This window comes from Rhinoderma darwinii, chromosome 11 (genome assembly GCF_050947455.1).
Source record: "Rhinoderma darwinii isolate aRhiDar2 chromosome 11, aRhiDar2.hap1, whole genome shotgun sequence".
Classification (NCBI taxonomy): domain Eukaryota; kingdom Metazoa; phylum Chordata; class Amphibia; order Anura; family Rhinodermatidae; genus Rhinoderma; species Rhinoderma darwinii.
The window spans coordinates 23,549,636-23,572,975 of record NC_134697.1 but is presented as its reverse complement, the minus strand read 5'-3'; the positions used below and the strand labels follow the sequence as shown (position 1 = coordinate 23,572,975).

Here is a 23,340-nt window from a genome sequence, read left to right as displayed (position 1 = left end):
GCCCCGAGGCTGCAAATAAAATTTTTGGTGCACTAGTGACCTAGTAAATTTTCAATCATATGCAGCTACTACTATATTGAAATCCATAAATCACTGACCCCGGTTATGTCATGATTACAGTGCTTATTTTCTGCCCAAAGCAATTCTAGCGGTTTGCTCTATTGACTAATTTCGGGAGGCAGTACATCAAGACTGACATTTGCAGCTCTCTGCAAATTATGAAGGAAAAAAAAAAAAAAACACGGGCGGGGGGGCTGAGTATTTCTTCAATAAGCTATTGATGTCTAGTAAATTTTCTGCTTAACCCTTCACGCTGCAGCTCGTTTCATAGTAGAGCGATAATGCATGGTAATTCTTAAAGACAAATGGCGGCAGACGATCGAACGTTAGTCAGTCAGGAGAAAAGAAAGCGGAGTTTTCATTAAATGTGAATAGGCTTCTTCAAAAATGGACCACGAAATTTAAAGGTGTTCTCCCATCTTTGGACAATCCCTACTTCTTAGAAGGGTCCCTTGACAATAAGATGATCAGAGTGCAGGGATCCTCAGCGATCGGCTGTAATCTGTTGGGGAAACCTGGCAGTAAGTGTTCAATTTCCCTGCAGCGCCACCACAGAGGAAATTGAGTATTACACAGTGCACATTCATATCTATAGGTTATTTGTGTAATACAGGGCAGGACAGGTCCTCCAGAGCAAGAGACGCTCTTTATAACCGCTCTCTACTCTGGTCAATAGATTCTGAACAGAGGACCTTCCTCTATTAACTCACAATACCTTAATAAGGTGTATGAAAATGGGTCTTTGAGACGCCCTCTTCTGTCAGATTGCCAATGACGCACATATATACGGAGGATTGTGCTCACTACATGACTACACTTGTCCTTTATATTGGTACCCTCATAGCTTGTAGAATGCATGGTTCTCTCCATCAGTGCACCATCTGCATCTGTTCAATCTTTGCAGTGTAAGAGGAGGAATGGTCACAGGAATAAAGGGAAGGAAGAAGTGACCCTAGAATGTGCGGCTATCCAAGGGATCTATATGGCAGCCACACAGGGTACGTTCATACATGGTAGATTTGGGCGCACACGGGCTCAGTGGTTAGCACCGATGCCTTACAGCACAGGGGCTCTGGGTTCAAATCGGACCAGGGCCACAGCATGGAGTTTGTATGTTCTACCTGTGTGTAGGGTTCCTCATGCTTTCTCCCAGCCTCCAAAAAAACATACTGATTGGCTTCCTATGAAATTAATCCCATCAACCTAATGTGTGCGTGTGTCTGAGATAGGGAAATTAGACTACATGAACAGATGTGACAATCTCTGTACAGCTCTATGGAATATAAATAGACGTATGGAGACGTCCCAAAAATTTCCGCAACAAATTTAAGGCTTCGTTCAAATCCGAATTCAGGGTTTCCATTGGTCTGCTTCGTCATAGGAGCAGAACAACGAAAATACCGGAAGCGCCGGGTCCATTGCATGATGAACAGTAAAGGCCGTTTTACAGCGGCCGATGCAGCGAGCACCGAAATATCATTGATCGGCACTCGTTTGCTCCTGTCACACGGAGCTCTGGATGGGGACGAGCGATCATTACTCTGATCGCTCGTCCCCATCCATTATCATCATGTCGGCATCGCGTCTCCTCTTTACACAGGGAGATGTTCTGCAGACAACGATAATATTTAACTTTTTTTAAACGATACGACCAGCAGATGATCCAGCGTTTGCTCGTTCATCTGCTGATCGTTCGCTTGTTTACACAGGGCAATTATCGGCAACGAGCGTTCAGTGAATGCTCGTATGCCCGATAATCGTCCAGTGTAAAACCCCCTTAACAGTGCCCGACTTTAATGGGTTTTGTTGGATTTCCTTCATGGTGTCTGTCGTTTTACCTGACCAAATAGCGCAGCGTGCTGTTTAACCCTTTAGATGTTGGTCATTATTGGCCTTGGCACCTAAGGAGTTTGACAGAGCTCCATGTCAGCACATTTGCACCACCGTGCTGCAATTGCGGGGGCCGTTGGGTTACCATGGCAGCTGGGGTCCTAATAGAGGCTGCAAGGTCCACCATACAAACTATTAGGCCATGAGTCTTAAGCCTAGGTCTACATGCATACATCTTCACAAAATCGTCAAAATCTCAGCAAACACGATGCTGGTAAACATCTGCGTCATGGAGTCGAGCAATAGTTTGACTAGACGCAACTACTCATCTTCTCACCGCGTAATAGAAAGAAAAAAAAAACATAATGTGACAATCAGGGGCACATATCCTCTCTGATGGGCAAGAGGGGTGATTACAAAGAAAAGTCCGTGCATCAGCCCCCTGGGGGTCACTGGAGGCTGTACAGGGGGAGAAATGACAAAGAAAAATAGGCTGTGATCTTTCCTTCTGCTGTCCTTGCAGGTTCCCCCCTCCCTCACACAACTTCAAACAAGTGCTGCTCCCCGAATATCGCAACTAGAGCTTTGAGCCCGGTATTATTTGAAAGCAAAGAAGATTATGTGATATATATATATACATAAATACAGTGGATATAACAAGTCTACACACCCCTATTAGTTTTTGTCATGTTACAAAATCAGTACAAGATAAATAATTTCAGAACTTTTTCCACCTTTAATGTCACCTATAATCTGTACAATTCCAATAGATCACTCTGTGTGTAATGAATCTATAGAATATAGAAGTTTCACTTTTTGAATTTAATTACTGAAATAGAATATCATCAAAAAGTTAATTTATTTCATTGAGAAGGACTAGTATGTGTATATCATGCAGAGGTGTTTAGCGGTTACACCAAGATCTAAGCCTTAGTACTTCTATTCTAGTCGCAGCAAGCGTTTTAAGTAATGACATTACATACGTCATAGGTAGTGAAAGGGTTAAAAATCTCCCCTACCAACTGCTGCTAATGATTAAAGTGCAGGTCCAGAGCCAAACCGTTACTCTGACATGGCCCATTCAGACGCAGCAAGATTTGGTAGGGAAGACCAGCAACTACTGGTCCGGCAGATGCCAGAGGCTGGGCCACGACAGTCAGAATCCTGGGAGCCGAGATGAAAGTCACTTGTCGGATTATTCACTATACAATACCTTTACGAATGTGACTTCAGGATGGACCTTGGCCAGTTCAGCCATAACTTCGTTCATTTGAGAACACTGAGGAGCCCATGGTGCCCAGAAATGTACAACGAGCAAAGCCCTAAAAACAGAAATAAAATCACATAAGTCAATGGGGTAGATTTACTATCCACTGCACCAGAACTCAGGCACAGAGGCCAAATTTATCCAAAGTGTCATCATTTTAGCCCATTTCTAAGTTAAAGCCTGCTGGAGAAAGGGGGCAGACCCCGAAAACTTCACCTCAGTGTAGCAGGATGCCCCCTTTTCCTTTGTGGATTCTCTGCATTATACCAAACCTCCATGGGATAAAGATTAAAGGGTAACTTAATATTTGACAAACTTCTGACATGTCATAGTGACTTGTCAGAAGTTTGGATTGGTGGGGGTCCGAGTACTGAGACCCCCACCAATCGCTAGAATGAAGCAGCTGAAGCTCGTGTGAGCGCTCAGTCGCTTCGTTTGTGTTCGGCTTTTTCCGGAAAGCCGATGTATCGGAGTACGGGCTCATAACTTTCTATTGAGCCCGTACACAGCTACATCGATTTCCGGAAAAAGCTGAGCAGACACGAAGCGGCTGAGCGCTCACACGAGCTTCAGCTGCTTCATTCTAGCGATTGGTGGGGGTCTCAGTACTCGGACCCCCACCAATCCAAACTTCTGACATGTCACTATGACATGTCAGAAGTTTGGCAAACGTTTAGTTACCCTTTAGGGCTATGTTCATACCTGCATCGAGCTATTCCATTATTCTGCTCCGTCAGAGGGGCAGAACAAGGGAATAATGGAAGCAAGGGTCCCGTTGCACAACAGAAACCACCGGTATCCATTGACTATAGGTTCCGTCGCCTTTCCATCGAGGTGTCCGTCATATTACCGTAGACATAATGGCACTATGGTCTCCGGTAATCTCGGCCGGATCTGCGACGGAGGCCCCTAACAATGCCTCCAACGCAGATGTGAACGAAGCCTTATGGCCTGTTCACATCAGCGCTGGCTTTCCGTTCCAGTGTTCCGTCTGAGGTTTCCGTCGGGTGAATCCCGCAACGGAAAGTGAAACTGAAACAACAGCTTCCGTTTCAGTCACCGTTGCAAATGGTTTCAGTTCGTCATCATTCCGGCAGGTTTCCGGTTTAATGACAGAATCAATAGCGCAGTCGACTGCACTATTGATTCCGTCGGAAAAACGGTAACCTGCCGGAATAGTGACGAATGGAAACCATTAGCAACGGTGACTGAAACGGAAGCTGTTGTTTAAGTTTGACTTTCTGTTGCGGGGTTTACCCGACGGAAACCTCAGACGGAACCCCGGAACGGAAAGCCAACGCCCTAACCTGTACGTTTAAAGGACACTTGGCACTAAGGCTACATTCACACGACACGGTCAGTTTTTGATGGCTGTTTTGCATCAGTGTCTCGAAACCTTCATCAATTCCAGACCATCTTTAATGACCATTTGTCATCTCTTTTTCATAGCCGTTTAAAAAAAAAACCTGATGGATTTAATTTGTCAGGATTTTTTTTTCATCCAAACCCCCTGAAAACACCACAGTGCCCCGGTAGATAGTGCCCACATAGATAGTGCCAATAGTGCACACATATAAAGTGCCACAGTGCCCATATAGATAGTGCCACACACTGTGCCCATGTAGACAACACCAGTATCCCCTCTAGATAGTGCCCATATAGTGCCACAGTGCCTGTGTAGATAGTGCCACACCCATCCTAGATAGTGCTACACAGCCCCTCTGTAGATAGCGCCACACTTTCCCTCCTGTAGACAGCGTCACACACACCCCACCCTGTGGATAGCGCTACACCCCACTCCGATGTATATATGGACAGTGAAGTCAGAGGCATCCTCTAGCAGCGGAATCCCCAGCCAGAGCATTGCCAACGCTCTTGTCGCGGTTTCCGCTCCAGGAAGAACCCCTGACTTCACAGTCCATATATGGATAAGTGAAGCGAAGAACTCCTCGAGTTACAGAATTCCTGGCCAGTGTTGACGACGCTCTGGTCCCTCAAAGCCCCTAACGTCACGGTCCATATATGGGCCGTGACATCAAGGGCTTTCCCAAGACAGGAGTCTCCAGCCAGAGTGCTTGCGATGGTCTGGCCGGGGACTCCATAGTTGAAAGCTCTGACATCACTGTCCATGTATAAACAGTGACATCAAGGGCTTCCCCGGGCTCAGCACATAAAGTAGCGTTGTGCCCGGGAAATCCTCTTGCGAAGGACAAGATCAGTTTTTAGTGGCCGTAACAAGGATTGACTCCTGAAAAACGGCCGTTAAAAACTGATGCATTGAGTTCTATGGGGGCCAACTGACCGCGAAAACTGACAAAAAATTATGATTGATGGCTGAAGTAGAGTGAAGCCGCCCAGCAGATAGGCATCAATGGCTCAGTGCACGGATGTCGGGTGGGTGGAGAGTATTTCCTAGTCTTGTAAAGAACCAGCTGACAGTAAACATTACTACTCCACTTCACACAGGCTCACATTTAACCAACCAATCAGACTGCAGAATTCACAATGTGCCGCTTATATGTCCGTCCATTGATCACCGAATTTCCAATGGAAACTTTCAGTGTTCTGGAATCTTCCACTCACCGCTGCTCCTTGTTTTTCCGATTAGTTAGCTCAGTGTCAACGTGGAGAGTAGAAAGATGGCGGCAGTTGTAAGCGGAGTGTAGGGACCGGGGGCTGGTCGCAGGGAGTCAGCAACAAGAATGGAGAGGACATAGAGAACAACACTCCTTCCTACTCCTGGCTATGCATTTACTCCTGTATGCAGAGCCGCTGGGCACCCGCACAAAGTTCTTTCCTTAAAAACGTATACCCAGGTTTAGTGTACCTTTTACACGCAGATTTTCTACCTGTTAATTGAGCGCCGATTGACAATACAATTGACCATGTTGATCTGCGATCGTTTGCTCTGTTCAAATTGAGCCATGGACAGAATGTATGCGGACGAACGATGGTTAATACGATCGTTCGTCCCCATACGTTTGCATCGTCGATAGCACATCCGGTTTATACGAGGAGACGCGCCGCCGACAAGCAAATATTTTTCTGGCCGCATGAAAGATCCGATCAGTCGACAAACAAGGGTCTACAGTCTAGTGGAAACACCGCTGCTGCCGGTCTGGTTGGAAGGCCTTATAGGTTTGCTGTCCCGGATCCAATTCTGGTTTAGGCTTTAAAATAAAAGCATGCAAAATCTACAGTAAATCTGCGCTGTGTGTACAAGGCCATCATTTAAAGTGGTTTTACACAGGACGATAATTGAGGGCTCATACGAACGCACGTTCCCAATCGTTGCCGTGTGTAAACAGGGCAGTGATCAGCCAATAAAACAGCGAAGGCTCGTTCATCAGCTGATCACATTTTTTATGAGTCAAAAAAATGATCGCTAGTCGGCATCACATCTCCACATGTAAACAGGATGCAAATGTACGGGGACGAACCATCGTAATCATGACCGTTCATCATCATACACAGCAATCATTGCTCCATGTAAATGGAGCGGACGAACGCAGGTCGATGTGATATATATATATATATGTGCTATATCGGCGCTCGTTTACCGGCCAGGAAAGCTGCCCATGTAAAAGCACCCGCATATAGAGGTTTGTCTACAATTGTGACTTAGATAACAATGGTCTTCCTGCTTGCACCAATGACAAATTGCAGATTCACTCTGTGTACGGTGCCGGAGGCGATACCTCTGTAGAGCTAAAATATGTACAGCGTAGACAGGTGTGTACTCATATAAGTGACGTCCTATGGGGTTATGCTTCATTCCTGGACAGAATAGTGTGTCGCTAGCTCCATCTTTGAACCGCACTTTAAATCTACACATAATGTTGAGCGAACATTTCAGCAGCTGAGGTGTGTATTACGAGGGCACGGCGTTCTACCGGGTACACAGGGGGCCCGGCGTTCTACCGGGTACCCAGGGGGCCCGGCGTTCTACCGGGTACACAGGGGGTCCGGCGTTCTACCGGGTACACAGGGGGTCCGGCGTTCTACCTGGTACACAGGGGGTCCGGCGTTCTATAGGGTACCCGGCGTTCTATAGGGTACACAAAGGGTACGGCGATCTACCGCATACAGGTACACAGGGCAGGCTGATCTACCGGGTACACGGCGTTCTCTTGGGTGCACAGGGGCCACTCATATATAGATGTACGATATTCTACAAGGTCATATGTTGCATAACACAGAAGAACTAAATCTGAACCAGGCTTTACCATTATTCATGCACTAGCAAGGCATGCTGGGACTTGTAGTCACATAATACTCTAAGGGTAGATACCAGACAGGCCTAGTGTACCCTTCATATGTGATCATGTCAGCCCCCTCTATGGGGTACAGCTCTGATGACACTGACCCGGCGGTGCAGAGAAGGTCGCACCTCTCTATACACACACCTATATATGTCATCATAGTACACCCCCTGTCATCCACACACGTACTTATCACTCTTCTGTAACAGTTCCTCAAAATGCCCCGAAGAACCGGCTTCCAACACCGCCGCCATGATGCCGGGAACTACGGAACACTGGAGCGTCGAGCAATCGATCTGTGACTAGAATGGTCTATCCGTATCATGTGCGCCTGACCGGAGCCCGCCTCTATGACAGCCAGACCTTACTGGCTGAGCGCAGAGATGCTGATGAGCTCTGTGTGTTGTCATGATAACGGGCTACAGATGTTTCACAGAGATAAACAAGTGTGACAATGTAAAAAAATAAATAAGCATAATGACTGTAACATTTCAAAAACTAAATTTAGTGGTGAATTCTCCTAAGTTTATGTTCACACAGGTCGGAGACATTTTACCACAGCAGTTATGTTCACACGCAGAGTCAAAAACGTCTCACAATACGGAGCTGTTTTCAAGAGAAAACAGCTCCTGATTTTCAGACGTTTTTTGTGACACTCGCGATATCAGGCGTTTTTACAAGTGCAGGCGTTTTTCACGGCGTCTTTTACGGACGTAATTGGAGCTGGTTTTCATTGGAGTCGATGAAAAACTGTTCCAATTACGTCCCAAGAAGTTTCCTGCACTTCTTTGACGCGGCCGTAATTTTACGGGCCCTCTTTTGACAGCGACGCGTAAAATGACAGCTCGTCTGCAAAGAACATCGTAAGAGCCATTGCAAGCAATGGGCAGATGTTTGCCGATGTATTGGAGCCGTCTTTTCAGGCGTAATTCGAGGTGTAAAACGCCTCCGTTACGTCTGAAAAGAGGTCGTGTGAACATACCCTTACAATGACTCCAATAAAGAACAGCTCCAATTACGTCCGTAAAAGACGCCGCGAAAAAAGCTCCGTAATTTCAGACGTATTTTGCGTGTGAACATACCCGAAGTGTCCTGCACTTCTTTTTCACGGGCATTTTTTAAGTGTAAAAAACGCAGCGAAAAACGCTCTGTCGGAACAGAACGCCATTTTCCCATTGAAATCAATGGGCAGATGTTTCGAGGCGTTCTCCTTCCGATTTTTCAGCCGTTGTTCGGGCGTTTACGGCCCGAAAATAGGCCGTGCGCACATACCCTTAGGCTATGTTTACATGATTACTAAAAAACTTCTGAAAATACGGAGCTGTTTTCAAGGGAAAGCAGCTCCTGATTTTCAGCCGTTTTTAAAGCAACTTGCGTTTTTTGTGGCGTTTTTTTCCAGCCATTTTTGGACCTGTTTTTCTATTGAGTTAATGAAAAGCGGCTCCAAAAACGGCTCAAGAAGTGACATTCACTTCTTTTTACGAGGCGTTTTTTTACACGGCCGTTTTTAAAAACGACTGCGTAAAAAATGCTCCGTTGGAACGAAACGCTGTTTTTCCCATTGAAATCAATGGGCAGATGTTTGGAGTTGTTCAGCCCCCATATTTTCATGCGGTTTTTGGGGTGTTTACGGCCCGAAAAACGGCTGAAAATAGGCCGTGTGAACATACACGTACTAGTCCCTAGGAGGACTAGTGAACTATGTAGAAAAAGTTGATTAAAGTTTTTAGTAGTGTAAAAAAATATATATATTAAAAGTTTAAAAAAAAAAACTTTTCCCATTTTTCCTTTAAAGTAATGTCAAAAATAAAAAACAAAAGTGGTATCGTCGAGTCCGTAAAAGTCCAAAATATTACAATGTATCATTATTGGACCCGCACAGTGAACGTCGTAAAAAATAAAAAATTAAAACGCCAGAATCGCTGTTTTTTGGTCACTTCATATCCCACAAAAAAATTCAATAAAAAGCGTTTAAAAAGTCTCATGTAGCCCAAAATGACCAATAAAAACTACAGCTCGCCCCGCAAAAAATAAGCCCTCATAGCACTCAATAGACAAAAAAAAAAGTTATGGCTCTCAGAATATGGCGACAAAATACACATTTTATATTTAACAATTAGTTTCTTACTTGTAAAAATAGTCAAACATAAGAAAAACTATGTAAATTTGATATCACCGTAATCGTATATACTGGTAGAATAAAGATAATGTGCCATTTGTACGATAGGGTGAAAACCGTAAAAACTAAACCCCTCAGAAGATTTAGGAATCGCTGTTTTTTTCCTATTCGACCCCAAATTCAAATACATTATATGGTACAATAAACGGTGACATGAAACTACAACTCGTCCCGCAAATAACAAGCCCTCATATGGCTTTATCCAGGAGCGTAACTAGGAAAGACTGGGCCCCATAGCAAACTTTTGACTGGGACCCCCCTCCGCTGGGTATCACACAACCCCCCCCCCCCCCTTGTAGATAGTGCCTCCCTATAGATTCCCTCACACAGCGCCCCCTATAGATAGCACCATACACAGCCCCCTGTAGATAGCGCCATACACAGCCCCCTGTAGATAACGCCTTACAGCCCCCCTGTGGATAACGTCTTACAGCCCCAAATCCCCCCTGTTGATAACGCCATACAGCCCCCTGTGGATAACGCCATACAGCCCTCCCTGTAGATAACGCCATACAGACACCCTCTGTAGATAACGCCATACAGACCCCTGTGGATAACGCCATACAGACCCCCTGTAGATAACGCCATACAGACCCCCCTGTAGATAATGCCATACAGACCCCCTGTAGATAACGCTATACAGAGTCCCCCTGTAGATAACGCCATACAGAGTCCCCCCTGTAGATAAACGCCATACAGAGTCCCCCTGTAGATAATGCCATACAGACCCCCCTGTAGATAATGCCATAAAGACCCCCCCTGTAGATAATGCCATACAGACCCCTCCTGTAGATATCGCCATACAGAACCCCCCTGTAGATAACGCCATACAGAACCCCCCCTCTAGATAACGCCATATAGCCCCCCCAAAAAAAAAACAGCCTATAGTTTGTCCTACAAAAGACATGCATCCCCTATCCACAGGATACGGGATACATGTGTGATCGCTGGCAGCGATAAGGAGAACGGGGGACCGAAAGTCCCCCGAAGTCCTCCATGACAAACCTCGGACTTCCGGCGTCTGCGCAGTTCAATAAAAATGAAAGGAGCGCCGGTCACGCATGTGCACAAGCGCGACCGGTGCGCAAGTCATTTCTATGGAGCTGCAGACAGACCCCGGAAGTCCGAGGTTTGTCATGGAGAACTTCGAGGGACTTTTGGTCCCCCGTTCTACTTATCGCTGGGCGTCCCAGCGATCCCACGTGTATCCCCTATTCTGTGGATAGGGGATGCATGTCTTTTGTAGGAACAACCCCTTCAGTAGCGTCGCGCTGTAGCAGCCATAGCGGCTGCTAGTGGAACCTCCGGCCATGGGGGGGGCGTGCCGGGGGTGGCACGGGCCCCCTCATGCTGCAGGCCCCGTAACAGCCGCTACGGCTGCTATAGCGGTAGTTACGCCAATGGCTTTATCGGCGGAAAGATTAAAAAGTTATGGCTTTTGTAAGGTGGGGAGGAAAAAATGGAAACGAAAATCCCAAAAAATTGCTGTGACGGGAAAGGGTTAAAATATGCTCAGCAATATTTCATGGGAAATACAAGTATTTGGTAAAAAAAAAATAAATAGATGCCAGGAGAGCTGACCACTTTTGTCGGATATGTAGATTGTCCACCACTCCATTTTGTCTCCTCCATTATGTGATCACCCTGGCAGCCGCCGTGGTTTTGCAAAACTGGAACCCTGTTGTCCTGATAGGTGGGGTCCCAGAAGTGCGACACCCCCCCCCCCCTATATAAGACATTTATGGATATCCTCTATGCATGAAAAATAGAAAAAACATGAAGCCCCCTATGCAGGTTTTTTTTTTTTTAATGGGAGACAATGGCAGGTGTATGTTTACATCCAGGATACACGTTCATCAGCATTTTTCAAACGTGCCTACTGAACGTAATACCCAAACATGGTGTAAATCGAGCCTACGCACAATAATATTTTAGGGCATGTTCACACAGGTCGGATATGCTGCTGTAAAGTATCTGCCAGACACATCTTCTGTGTCGACGCCCGTGGTTAGTCAGTCTGCACCTGCTCCTAAGTCTGATCGAGTGACCCCTCCTTCTACCAATCAGGCTGGGAGGCTGAGGAGTGGGAGAGCCTATCACAGCCTGGCCAGACGGAGCTAGTTCCCGCCCTCTGTCTATTTATACCTTCACTTCCTGCTCCTACTTTGCCTGTGATTCTCCTGTTTCCTGGCTCTGCTGCTTGAACTATTTGTCCCTGCTTCATATTGACCCTGGCTTACTCACTACTCTCCTGCTCTGCGTTTGGTATCTCGTACACTCCTGGTTTGACTCGGCTCGTTCACTACTCTCCTGCTCTGCGTTTTGTACCTCGTACACTCCTGGTTTGACTCGGCTCGTTCACTTCTCTTGTTGCTTACGGTGTTGCCGTGGGCAACTGTCCCATTTCCCTTAGCTTCTGTGTACCCATGTCTGTTTGTCTGTCGTGCACTTATTGAGCGTAGGGACCGTCGCCCAGTTGTACGCCGTCGACTAGGACAGGCCGTTGCAAGTAGGCAAGAACTGAGTGGTGGGTAGATTAGGGCTCACCTGTCTGTCTCCCTTCCCCGTCATTACATAATCACAGGCCCATATACCTTTTCTACTCTGGTCCCTGACACAACTATGGACCCCCTTGAGACCCTGGCTCAGCAAATGCAGGGCCTCTCCCTACAGGTCCAAGCCCTGGCTCAGAGGGGCAACCAGCATGATGCTACCATGGTAGTGCCCCCCACCTCACCTCTTGAACCCCACCTCAAGTTGCCTGACCGGTTCTCAGGGGACCGGAAGTTCTTTTTCTCCCTTCGGGAGAGTTGTAGGCTCTATTTCCGTTTAAAGCCCCACTCCTCAGGTTCTGAGAGCCAGCGAGTGGGTATAATTATGTCCCGGCTCCAGGACGGGCCACAAAAATGGGCCTTCTCCTTGGCTCCTGACACCCCTGAACTTTCCTCTGTTCTTTTTTTTTTCTGCTCTCGGGCTCATATATGACGAGACTGACAAGACTGCCTTTGCCGAGAGTCAGCTGGTGACCTTACGTCAGGGTAAGAGACCCGTTGAGGAGTACTGTTCTGATTTTAGGAAGTGGTGCGTAGCTTCTCTGTGGAATGACCCTGCCTTGAGGTGCCAGTTTAGATTGGGTCTGTCGAACGCCCTGAAAGACCTGCTAGTTAGCTATCCCTCTTCTGACTCCCTAGATCAGGTTATGGCTTTAGCGGTACGTCTTGACCGACGTCTCAGGCAACGACAACTTGAACGTTTTGGTGCCTTCTCCTCTGACCCCCCCATGATGGCTCCCGAGGTTCCGTTGCTTCGTTCTTCCACGGAAAACTCGGATGAACCTATGCAACTCGTGGCCTCCGTGTCTCCCCAACAACGTAGAGAGTTCTGCAGGAAGAATGGTCTCTGACAAGCATCAAGTGAACAACTGTCCTAGGCGTAAGAATAAGCAGCCGGAAAACTTCCGCGCCTAAGTGATCATCGGGGAGGTCACATGGGCGCACAGGTATTTCCCGTAAATATGAAACCTAATAAAATCTTGCTTCCCTTTCAGGTCTCTTTTGGTGGTAGGTCTGCTACCGGCAGTGCCTTCGTGGATTCAGGGTCTTCTGCTAATATTATGTCTGTGGAATTTGCTATGTCTCTACCTATGCCATTGATTGACTTGCCTAAACCTGTCCCGGTAGTGGGTATCGACTCCACTCCTCTTGCTAATGGTTATTTTACGCAGCATACCCCTGTTTTTGAACTCCTTGTTGGCTCCATGCATTTGGAGCAGTGCTCTGTACTGGTGATGCAGGGATTATCGACCGATTTGGTTTTAGGCCTTCCCTGGTTGCAGATGCATAATCCCACATTTAATTGGAATACTGGGGATCTTACCAAATGGGGTAATGAATGCATGACGTCATGTTTTTCTGTTAATTCTATTTCTCTCCCTGAGGAGGTGAACACTCTACCTGAGTTTATTCAGGACTTCGCTGATGTTTTTTCTAAAAAGGCCTCCGAAGTGTTACCTCCTCATAGAGAATACGATTGCGCAATCGATTTGGTACCAGGAGCTAAGCTCCCTAAGGGTAGGATATTTAATCTCTCTTGTCCCGAACGTGAGGCCATGAGAGAGTATATCCAGGAATGCCTGGCCAAGGGTTACAATCGCCCCTCTACTTCTCCTGTAGGTGCTGGCTTCTTCTTCGTAGGGAAGAAGGATGGTGGTCTTAGGCCGTGCATTGACTACCGAAACTTGAATAAGGTCACTGTAAGGAACCAGTATCCCCTTCCTTTGATTCCTGATCTCTTCAATCAGGTTCAGGGGGCCCAATGGTTCTCTAAGTTTGATTTACGGGGTGCTTATAACCTTATCCGCATCAAAGACGGGGTAGAATTCAAGGTGGCCAAGATTGTGGACAGCAGGATGGTCCAAGGCTCTCTCCAGTACCTGGTCCATTGGAGAGGATACGGGCCTGAGGAGAGGACTTGGGTACCCGCCCGGGATGTTCACGCTGCAGTATTGCTCAGGAGGTTCCATCTTCGGTTCCCCAATAAGCCAGGTCCACCTAGAAAGGGTCCAGTGGCCCCTCATAAAAGGGGGGGTACTGTAAAGGGTCTGCCAGACACAGCTTCTGTGTCGACGCCCGTGGTTAGTCAGTCTGCACCTGCTCCTAAGTCTGATCGAGTGACCCCCTCCTTCTACCAATCAGGCTGGGAGGCTGAGGAGTGGGAGAGCCTATCACAGCCTGGCCAGACGGAGCTAGCTCCCGCCCTCTGTCTTTTTATACCTTCGTTTCCTGCTCCTCCTTTGCCTGTGATTCTCCTGTTTCTTGGCTCTGCTGCTGCTGCTTGAACTATTTGTCCCTGCTTCATATTCACCCTGGCTTACTGATTACTCTCCTGCTCTGCGTTTGGTACCTCGTACACTCCTGGTTTGACTCGGCTCGTTCACTACTCTACTGCTCTGTGTTTGGTACCTCGTACACTCCTGGTTTGACTCGGCTCGTTCACTTCTCTTGTTGCTCACGGTGTTGCCGTGGGCAACTGCCCCATTTCCCTTAGCTTCTGTGTACCCATGTCTGTGTTGTCTATCATGCACTTATTGAGCGTAGGGACCGTCGCCCAGTTGTACGCCGTCGCCTAGGACGGGCCGTTGCAAGTAGGCAGGGACTGAGTGGCGGGTAGATTAGGGCTCACCTGTCTGTCTCCCTTCCCCATCATTACAGCTGCGTAAAAGAACACAGCGTATCCAGCGTAGAACCCGGAAACAATTCTGGCTGAAAAAACGCACCAAACTCTGTCGTGTGCAACGGGCATTATACTGCCCGTCATTGACCGTGTAAACAAGCGCCGATCAACGAGACAGCTCGTTGATCCGCGTTTGTTTGCTCCTTTTACAAGGAGCTAAGTTTGGGGACGAGTGGTCGTTACTAAGATCGCTCGTCCTCGTACATTTCTATCATTTTGGCAGCACGTCTTCCTGTTTACACAGGGAGATGTGCTGCTCATAACGATAATATTTTCTGCTGCATAAACGATGCGATCAGCCGATGAAAGGGCGTTTGCTCGTTCATCGGCTGATCGTTGCCCTGAGGAATTCTCGTTAGCCCGATTATTGGCCCGTGTAAAAGGGCCTTTAGTGTATTGCTATGGAGGCACTCGGACTAGCTCTACAATAGGGGTTCTGTGACTGATGCTGCTATGGGTACCATTTGTGTCACTCATCTTCTTCAGATTGTAAGCTTTTACGACTCCTCTGTCCTTTTGTTTTATTGTCAGATGTTTCGTTTTCTTTATACCTCATTATGTGCTTATTGCTTTCCCTGATTGTAAAGTGCGGCAGAATATGTTGACGATATAGAAATGAAGTTATATTACAATATTATCATATTGATCTAGGCACATGTAGTACTGCCTATCCTTATCTTCGTAGAGATGGTGTAGGCACAGATAATACTGCCTTCCTCTGCAATCACTAAGTCCCGGACCGAACACAGTGCAGGGAGCCGAGCTCCTAGCATCATAGTTATGTACGACGCTAGGAGTCCCTGCCTCGCTGCCGGACAACTGTCCCGTACTGTAATCATGTTTTCAGTACGGGACAGTAGTTCCACGGAGAAGCAGGGACTCCTAGCATCGTACATAACTATGATGCTAGGCAGTGGCGGATTAAGTAGACCATGGGCCCTGGGCTGTTACCCAAACTTGGGCCCCCCTTCCTCACCGCCGCCCTGCCGTAACTATTTTTAACACTACTTTTTTGGGCAAGCATTAACAGTGTTACGATTTCCCTTGTCACAGGGCTGTGTCCCTACATACTGAGAGTATCACACTGTGCAGGGACACAACCTCCTGACAAGGGGAATTGTCTATCAGTCCTGGACTGCAGAAAGACTTTTTTTGAAATACAAGGATTCCTATAATAAACATGTCAGGAGAGGTGACAGATTCTCTATAAATCTAGTGACTCACAGGTGACGACGTCTCAGATTCTAGTAGTTTTTTTCCTCTTTTCTTCTCCATCCAGTCCAGCGCTCATGACGACTTCTCCCGGCCATGACTCATTTCTGCATAATTTGCCACTCAGACGTCTCCTCACTTTTCCAACATTTCCACACCTATAAACGAAAATAAAGTTATCATGGTGCCACATACTGTGCCCCTAAATATAATAGCACCAAACACTGCGTGCCTGAATATAATAATACCACACACTGTAAAACACCACATACACACAGCCCCCTGTACATAGTGCCACACACAGCCCCTGTAGATATTACACACCCCCATAGATATCGCCATACACAGCCCCCTCTATATATCACACATCTCCCCGGTAGAGTTCGTTACACACAGCCCCATATAGATAGTGCCATACAGCCCCCTGTAGAGAGCGCCACACAGCCCTCCCCCTCTTGTAAATAGCACCAAAAAGCCCCCCCTATAAAGAGCGCCACACACATACCACTGTGGATAGCACTACACAGCCCCCCTTGTATATAGTGCCACACAGCGCTCCCCCTTGTATATAGTGCCACACAGCGCTCCCCCTTGTATATAGTGCCATGCAGCACTCCCCTTGTATATAGTGCCACACAGCGCTCCCCCTTGTATATAGTGGTACACAGCGCTCCCCCTTGTATATAGTGGCACACAGCGCTCCCCCTTGTATGTAGTGGCACACAGCACTCCCCTTGTATATAGTGCCACGCAGCACTCCCCTTGTATATAGTGCCACGCAGCGCTCCCCCTTGTATATAGTGGTACACAGCGCTCCCCCTTGTATATAGTGGCACACAGCGCTCCCCCTTGTATATAATGCCACACAGCGCTCCCCCTTGTATATAGTGCCACAAAGTTGTGTACACATTTAAAAACTTTATATCATAATTTTATATATATATATATATATATATATATATATATATATATATATATATATATTAGTATGTGTGTGATTGATTGATTTTATTAAAAAATATTTTCACTTTTTGAGATACAGCTGCTTTGTATCCTGTATCCGTCAGGTCAGCAGGACTGACAGGATCAGTGACACGCAGGATCCACCTCAAATCTATCACATCTAAGATTATAATTTAGCGCAGGGCCCGTTTCACTGATCCCGTCAGTCCTGCTGACCTGACAGATACAGGATACAAAGCAGCTGTATCTCAAAAAGTGAAAATATTTTTTAATAAAACGTAATTACAAAGTTGCACCAAACACACATTTTTATAAAAAAAAAAAAGACGACGTGATTTTTGCGACGTTTTTTTCCGTAGACAATGCAGGTTTCGTTTTTTATTGTTTTTATACACACCTTTTTTGCTTTTTTAGAATTTTTGTTCATAAAGTTTGAAAATAATAGTAAAAAAATAAGCTTTTTTACGTTTCAGCTATTTTTTTTGGTAATAAAAAGTTTTACCCTAAAATAGACCTTTTATTTGTAATCGTCATTGTTTACCGTAAATGTTAATATATTACATGTCTATATTAGGGTAATTGGGTCAGCGCTAGCGTTACAACAATGATTGGCGGGGGAGAACGTTTTTTTTTGGGGTGGGTATTTTATGTGTATTTATTATTTAATTTTTGTTTGCACTTTACTTTATTCTTTTTTTATTACTATGGTCTGTCCCTCAAAGGTCAAAAAAGACCTTCGGGGAACTTTATATATATTTTTTCTTTCTTTTACACCATGTTTTTCCACTGTAACTGGAGCTGCACAGCAGCCCCAGTTACAGGGGAAATCAGCCCTCTCATAGTGACGATTGTCACTAATAGGGCTGTGCTGGGTCTAGTTAGACCCAGCAACAGTCTGCCACTAACGGCACCCGGCGATCATGTGACCAGTCACATGATCACCGGGAGGAATAGAGACAGCACCGCTGCTGCTGTCTCTATTCCTATACACAGCGTTCATTGAACGCTGTGTAAGAAGACATCGGAGAAGACAGAAGCAGAATAGCTGCTTCTGTCTTCTCCTCAGGGACCCCGGCAGTCACTGACAGCCGGAGACCCGACATTCAGTTGCCCGATCGCGCGGGCAGCAAGTTAAAACCCGAGCCGTAGAAAGTCTATGGCTCGGGTTTTAAGGACCCGTCCCTGACCGCTGGCCGTAAAAATACAGCCAGCGGTCGGGAACCAGTTGGGCAGGAGGATAAGCCAACTAACCTCAGCGCCGGTGACCGCCCGCCCGGCTCTTCTCTTGCAGCTTTGGAGTAACAGAACAGCCGTCCGTCGCTGTTCTGTTACTCAATGGCGGCGCCCGCACTTGTCAGGGAGGCGTGTCCTACCCCTTTCCCGGCCAATTCCCTGTTCCTCCCCTCCTCATCTTCGGCAGTTAGCAGCGCTAGCGCGCTGAATAGGTTTGTAAAATGATGTGCGGTTCGGGCTGCCATGGGCCCCCTGGGAGCCTCGGGCCCCGGGCGGCCGCCCGAATCGCCCATATGATAATCCGCCACTGATGCTAGGAGCCCGGCTCCCTGCTGGGTGTTCGGTCCGGGACTTGCGGCCGAAATACGTTCCATCCATTACGGACGTAATGTGCTCGTGTGAATCCAGCCTTAGGGTATGTGCACACGATAACTGCAATTACGTCTGAAAATACGGAGCTGTTTTCAAGGGAAAACAGCCCCTGATTTTCAGACGTTTTTTGAGCAACTCTCGTTTTTCGCTGCGTTTTCGCTGCGTTTTCGCTGCGTTTTCTACGTCCATTTTTGGAGCTGTTTTCATTGGAGTCTATGAGAAAACGGCTCCAAAAACGTCCAAAGAAGTGTCCTGTACTTCTTTGACAAGCCGGGTCATTTTACGCGTCGTCGTTTGATAGCTGTCAAACGACGACGCGTAAATGACAGGTCGTCGGCACAGTATGTCGGCAAACCCATTCAAATGAATGGGCAGATGTTTGCCGACGTATTGGAGCCGTATTTTCAGGCATAAATCGAGGCATAATAAGCCTCGTTTACGCCTGAAAATAGATCGTGTGAACCCAGCCTTAGGCTAAGTTCACACAGAGTTTTTTGACGAGTTTTTTGACGCGGAAACCGCGCCGCAAAACTCGTCAAAAACGGCCCGAAAATGCCTCCCATTGATTTCAATGGGAGGCGTCGGCGTCTTTTTCCCGCGAGCAGTAAAACTGCCTCGCGGGAAAAAGAAGCGACATGCGCTATCTTCGGGCATTTACGCCTCTGACCTCCCATTGACTTCAATGGGAGGCAGAGAAAGCCTACTTCGCGGTGTTTTATGCCCGTGGCGCTCAATGGGCGAAAAACGCTGCAAAAATCGCTGCGAAAATCTGCGTGCAGGGAGAGGAAAATCTGCCTCAAACTTCCAAACGGATATTCCTCCTGCAAAAAACTCTGTGTGAACATAGCCTTAATGTTGTAGGCACGGATAGTACTGTATCTTCTTGTAAGTATAAAGGAACAGATAATACTGCCTTTTTGCCTCTCCATGATGTAGGCACAGATAGTACTGCCTCCCTGACTCTCCCTGTGCTGCATCCTCTCTCATTACATGAATGCTGGGACTGCATATAAACGTTTACCTTCTAACTGAGCAAATTATGGGGAGGAACAACACTTTTGTACATCTGTAAGAGCTTATGGATATTATAGGTGGTCCTAGACAGCTATGGACCGTAACTCTAGTAGCCAGAGTGGCTTCTGCTGCAAAAGACTTGGTGTGACCATGTATTAAATCGTTAGCCATTCATTTGGGGTGCCGTGTAATACAACATTTCGCTTGCATCGTCATTTTAAGGAGAGATTGTCCGGGTGGCACCAAATCATTAAGTTGTAGACTGGAAACATTAGATCTGGTTCCATACAAGTTTTACTGAGTGATATTCTCCAAGTTGCTTCTCATTTAACAATCTAGTGTGGGGGACAAGTCTTGCCCCATCTCCCCATGAAGATTTGCAGCGCATATTGATAAAAAATGCAACAGGGGAAGCACATCTGGTCATTCCTCCGACACAGGAGAAGCATCTAGTCAGTAGGGTCGTTTTTTATTCAGACTGTGTCATTTTGATGTTTTTGCAATCCCTCATCTCATTATCTAATTTATTACAGGAAATTGAAGGCTTCAGACGTCTCTCTGGAATTAAAGTCAATTATGACAAGTCTAATATACCTATATAAATCTTTCTTCTCACAAAGGAAAGTGCATGCAAATTAGCATTGTCTATAAAATATCTGGGGATAAATAATATTAATCCTCATTCCACTTTATTTGGCATTAATTTCTGCCACTCTGTCATCACTGCAAGCTGGAAATTTCCGCAAAGTAGACGTGTAGAATATTGCAGCTCGGGATAGCAGTGTCTGGTTACTTAGAGATTATTTTGTTGATGCGCAGTTTTAGTGACGGTTATTAAAATGTGTAAAAGTCACCTTCACTTATCTTCATGTAATTCAGCTCTTCACTTTTTTAATTTGTGAGATTATCTGAAGCTCCTTCATAGGGAAGGAACGTTAGCCATAAAGACTTGAAATTCTGGTTTTAAAGGGGTATTACGACCTTTTAAAAAAAACTAAACAGTGTGGTCGATGGTTCAATGGTCCCCACTGGGCTTTTTAACTAGGCTGCAATCATATTGTGCTATACTTGACACAGGACACGGACACATGTTGAGTACTCCATGTCATAGCTGCAACCAAGCAAACAAAGGCCATTGCTGGCCAACGGAACAGAAAGGGGATTTCAAAAGTGAATATGCGCAAATTTATTTTATTTTAACACATGTTATTCTGGTGTTTTTAAAAACGTTAGAAAGCCCTTCAAACCAAAATTAGAGTTGAATGTGCTGGTTCATGCTACACCAACCTCCTATCCAGGGACAGGAGGGCAAGGAACTTTTTACCTCCATCGGCCTTATCCCTTGGAGAAGGAAAGTGCAGCATGACTCCTCACTGTCCAAGTGACAGTGCCTGTAGAGAGGGGCAGCACTGTCCTAGTTTGGACCACTCATGGCGTAATGCCTCCTACCTTGGGTACAGTCCCTTTCTGTTTTATTCAGGTTGTGCAGATGTCTTCCAGGCTATGTTTGTTGGAGTGGCCCATCAGCTTGATTTCACCGTGCGCGTAATGTGAACTATATGTACAATCATGCCCTTAGTTACTCAGCATTCTTTAGAGTCCATGGGCACAAATCTGTAGGGATCCAAACCAATGTCTACATTCGGACAAGGAGAGTGATCATGGAGAATTTAGGGTGTTAATGGCACGGAAAAGTGGGGCCTTAAACCCAGTCATAGACTGCAGATGAAGAGTAAAAATCGTTGTCCAAGACCCAATCAATAGTAAGCTAAAGGAACCCGCAGGAAATGAAGAAATACTTACCTATATACTTTATCTACTGGTGTCCCACTTGCTTATAATAACTACAGCGAGAGGTGGGGTTAGGTCAGAAGTGGAATTTTTAAATAAACTATATTTTTAATTGTCCTTGTTAAGGATCTGCCAGGCTCAGCTTCTGTGTCTACGCCCATAGGTAATCAGTCTGCACCTGCTTCTATGTCTGTGAGACTGACTCCATCTTCCACCACTCAGCATGGCAGGCTTAGGAGTGGGAGAGCCTATCACAGCCTGGCCAGACGGAGCTAGCTCCCGCCCTCTGTCTATTTATATCTGCCTTTCCTGTTCCTCCTTGCTTGTGATTCTTCTCGTTTGGTTTCCTGGCCCTGCTGCAGCTTCTTGAACTATTTGACCCTGCTTCATACTGACCCTGGCTTACTGACTACTCTTCTGCTCTGCGTTTGGTACCTCGTACACTCCTGGTTTGACTCTGCTCGTTCACTACTCTCCTGCTCTGTGTTTGGTACCTCATACACTCCTGGTTTGACTCGGCTCGTTCACCACTCTTGTAGCTCACGGTGTTGCCGTGGGCAACTGCCCCTTTTCCCTTGCTTCTGTGTACCCTTGTCTGTTTGTCTGTCGTGCACTTATTGAGCGTAGGGACCGTCGTCCAGTTGTACCCCGTCGCCTAGGGCGGGTCGTTGCAAGTAGGCAGGGACTGAGTGGTGGGTAGATTAGGGCTCACTTGTCTGTTTCCCTACCCCGACATTACAGTCCTGTTTTATCCTTCCTTCCAGATTCCAATCTTTAGTTTAAAGCGGATTTGTCATATTACATGGGCAGGACTGTTCTATTAGCCAAAACAGCCAAAACATATGTGCTATTTGACTACTAGGAGCAAATGAAGAATACACCGGACTCCTAGTTAGGAGTCCAGTGTATTCATGAGGAGAGCGCTCCCCTGCCTCTCCCCGCCCTCCTCACAGTGACTGACAAATTGCTGTGTATGCAAATATGTCAATCACTGCTCAGAGGTGTGGGGGAAAGTAGAGGAAGCGCTCCCCTCATGGAAACACTGGACTCATAATTAGGATTGTATTCTCTGATCGCTCAATATTTATTTGGCTAATAGGAGAACATACCTGTCCCTGTAATGAGACTTGGTGTTTTTAAAGTGTAACTAAACGTTCGACAAACTTCTAACATGTCATAGTGACATGTTAGAAGTTTTAATTGGTGGGGGTCCGAGCACTGAGACCCCCACCAATCGCTAAAACGAAGCGACAGAAGCGCTTGTGTTAGCGCTCAGCAGCTTAGTTTCTGTTCAGCTTTTTCCGGAAAGCCGATTATATCGGAGTACAGGCTCATAGAATTTCTATTGAGCCTGTGCTCCGATACATTGATTTCCGGAAAAGGCCGAACATAAACTAAGCTGCTGAGCGCTAACACGAGCGCTTCTGTCGCTTCGTTTTAGCGATTGGTTGGGGTCTCAATGCTCGGACTCCCACCAATCAAAACTTCTGACATGTCACTATGACATGTCAGAAGTTTGTCGAACGTTTAGTTACACTTTAAGCAATTTTGCGTCAGTTAACCGCAATTTGACTGCACTCTGTGAATAGACCCTAATATGCTGCCCATATTCAGCTGTCAAATCCGCTTAACCAGCAGGGGCACAGTTTATGCTGAGCAGAACACTCCATGCTTATATTTTTACAACTATAATATATTTTTGAATCCACGGTTTATGAAATCCATTTTGTTCCACTGATAAATTATACATGAGCCGAGGTATGAGTTATGATTGGTAACTGCTTCACTTTTTTTCTTCACCAGTTTTGATAAATATCACCCTACGTATATGCCTTATGTATAAAAATATATAATTTTAAAGTACAGCTCTACCTTGTATCTACACCTTTCACTAACGGTTGGACAATCCCTTTTATAGCACTGTA

At 46.3% G+C, this 23,340-nt stretch overlaps 1 protein-coding gene across 1 annotated transcript in view; it reads right to left on the bottom strand.

Annotated features, from left to right (window-relative positions):
* GLRX3 (glutaredoxin 3) overlaps positions 1-7,741 on the bottom strand; it is a 35,196-nt gene extending 27,455 nt beyond the window's left edge. The window contains exons 1-2 of the mRNA XM_075843160.1: positions 7,609-7,741; positions 3,104-3,212 (exon numbers count right to left, since the gene is read on the bottom strand). Of these exons, the coding sequence (XP_075699275.1) occupies positions 3,104-3,212; positions 7,609-7,673 (174 nt within the window). The 5' untranslated portion in view covers positions 7,674-7,741. The remainder of the gene's footprint in view (positions 1-3,103; positions 3,213-7,608) is intronic.
* Positions 7,742-23,340: the final 15,599 nt, after the last annotated feature.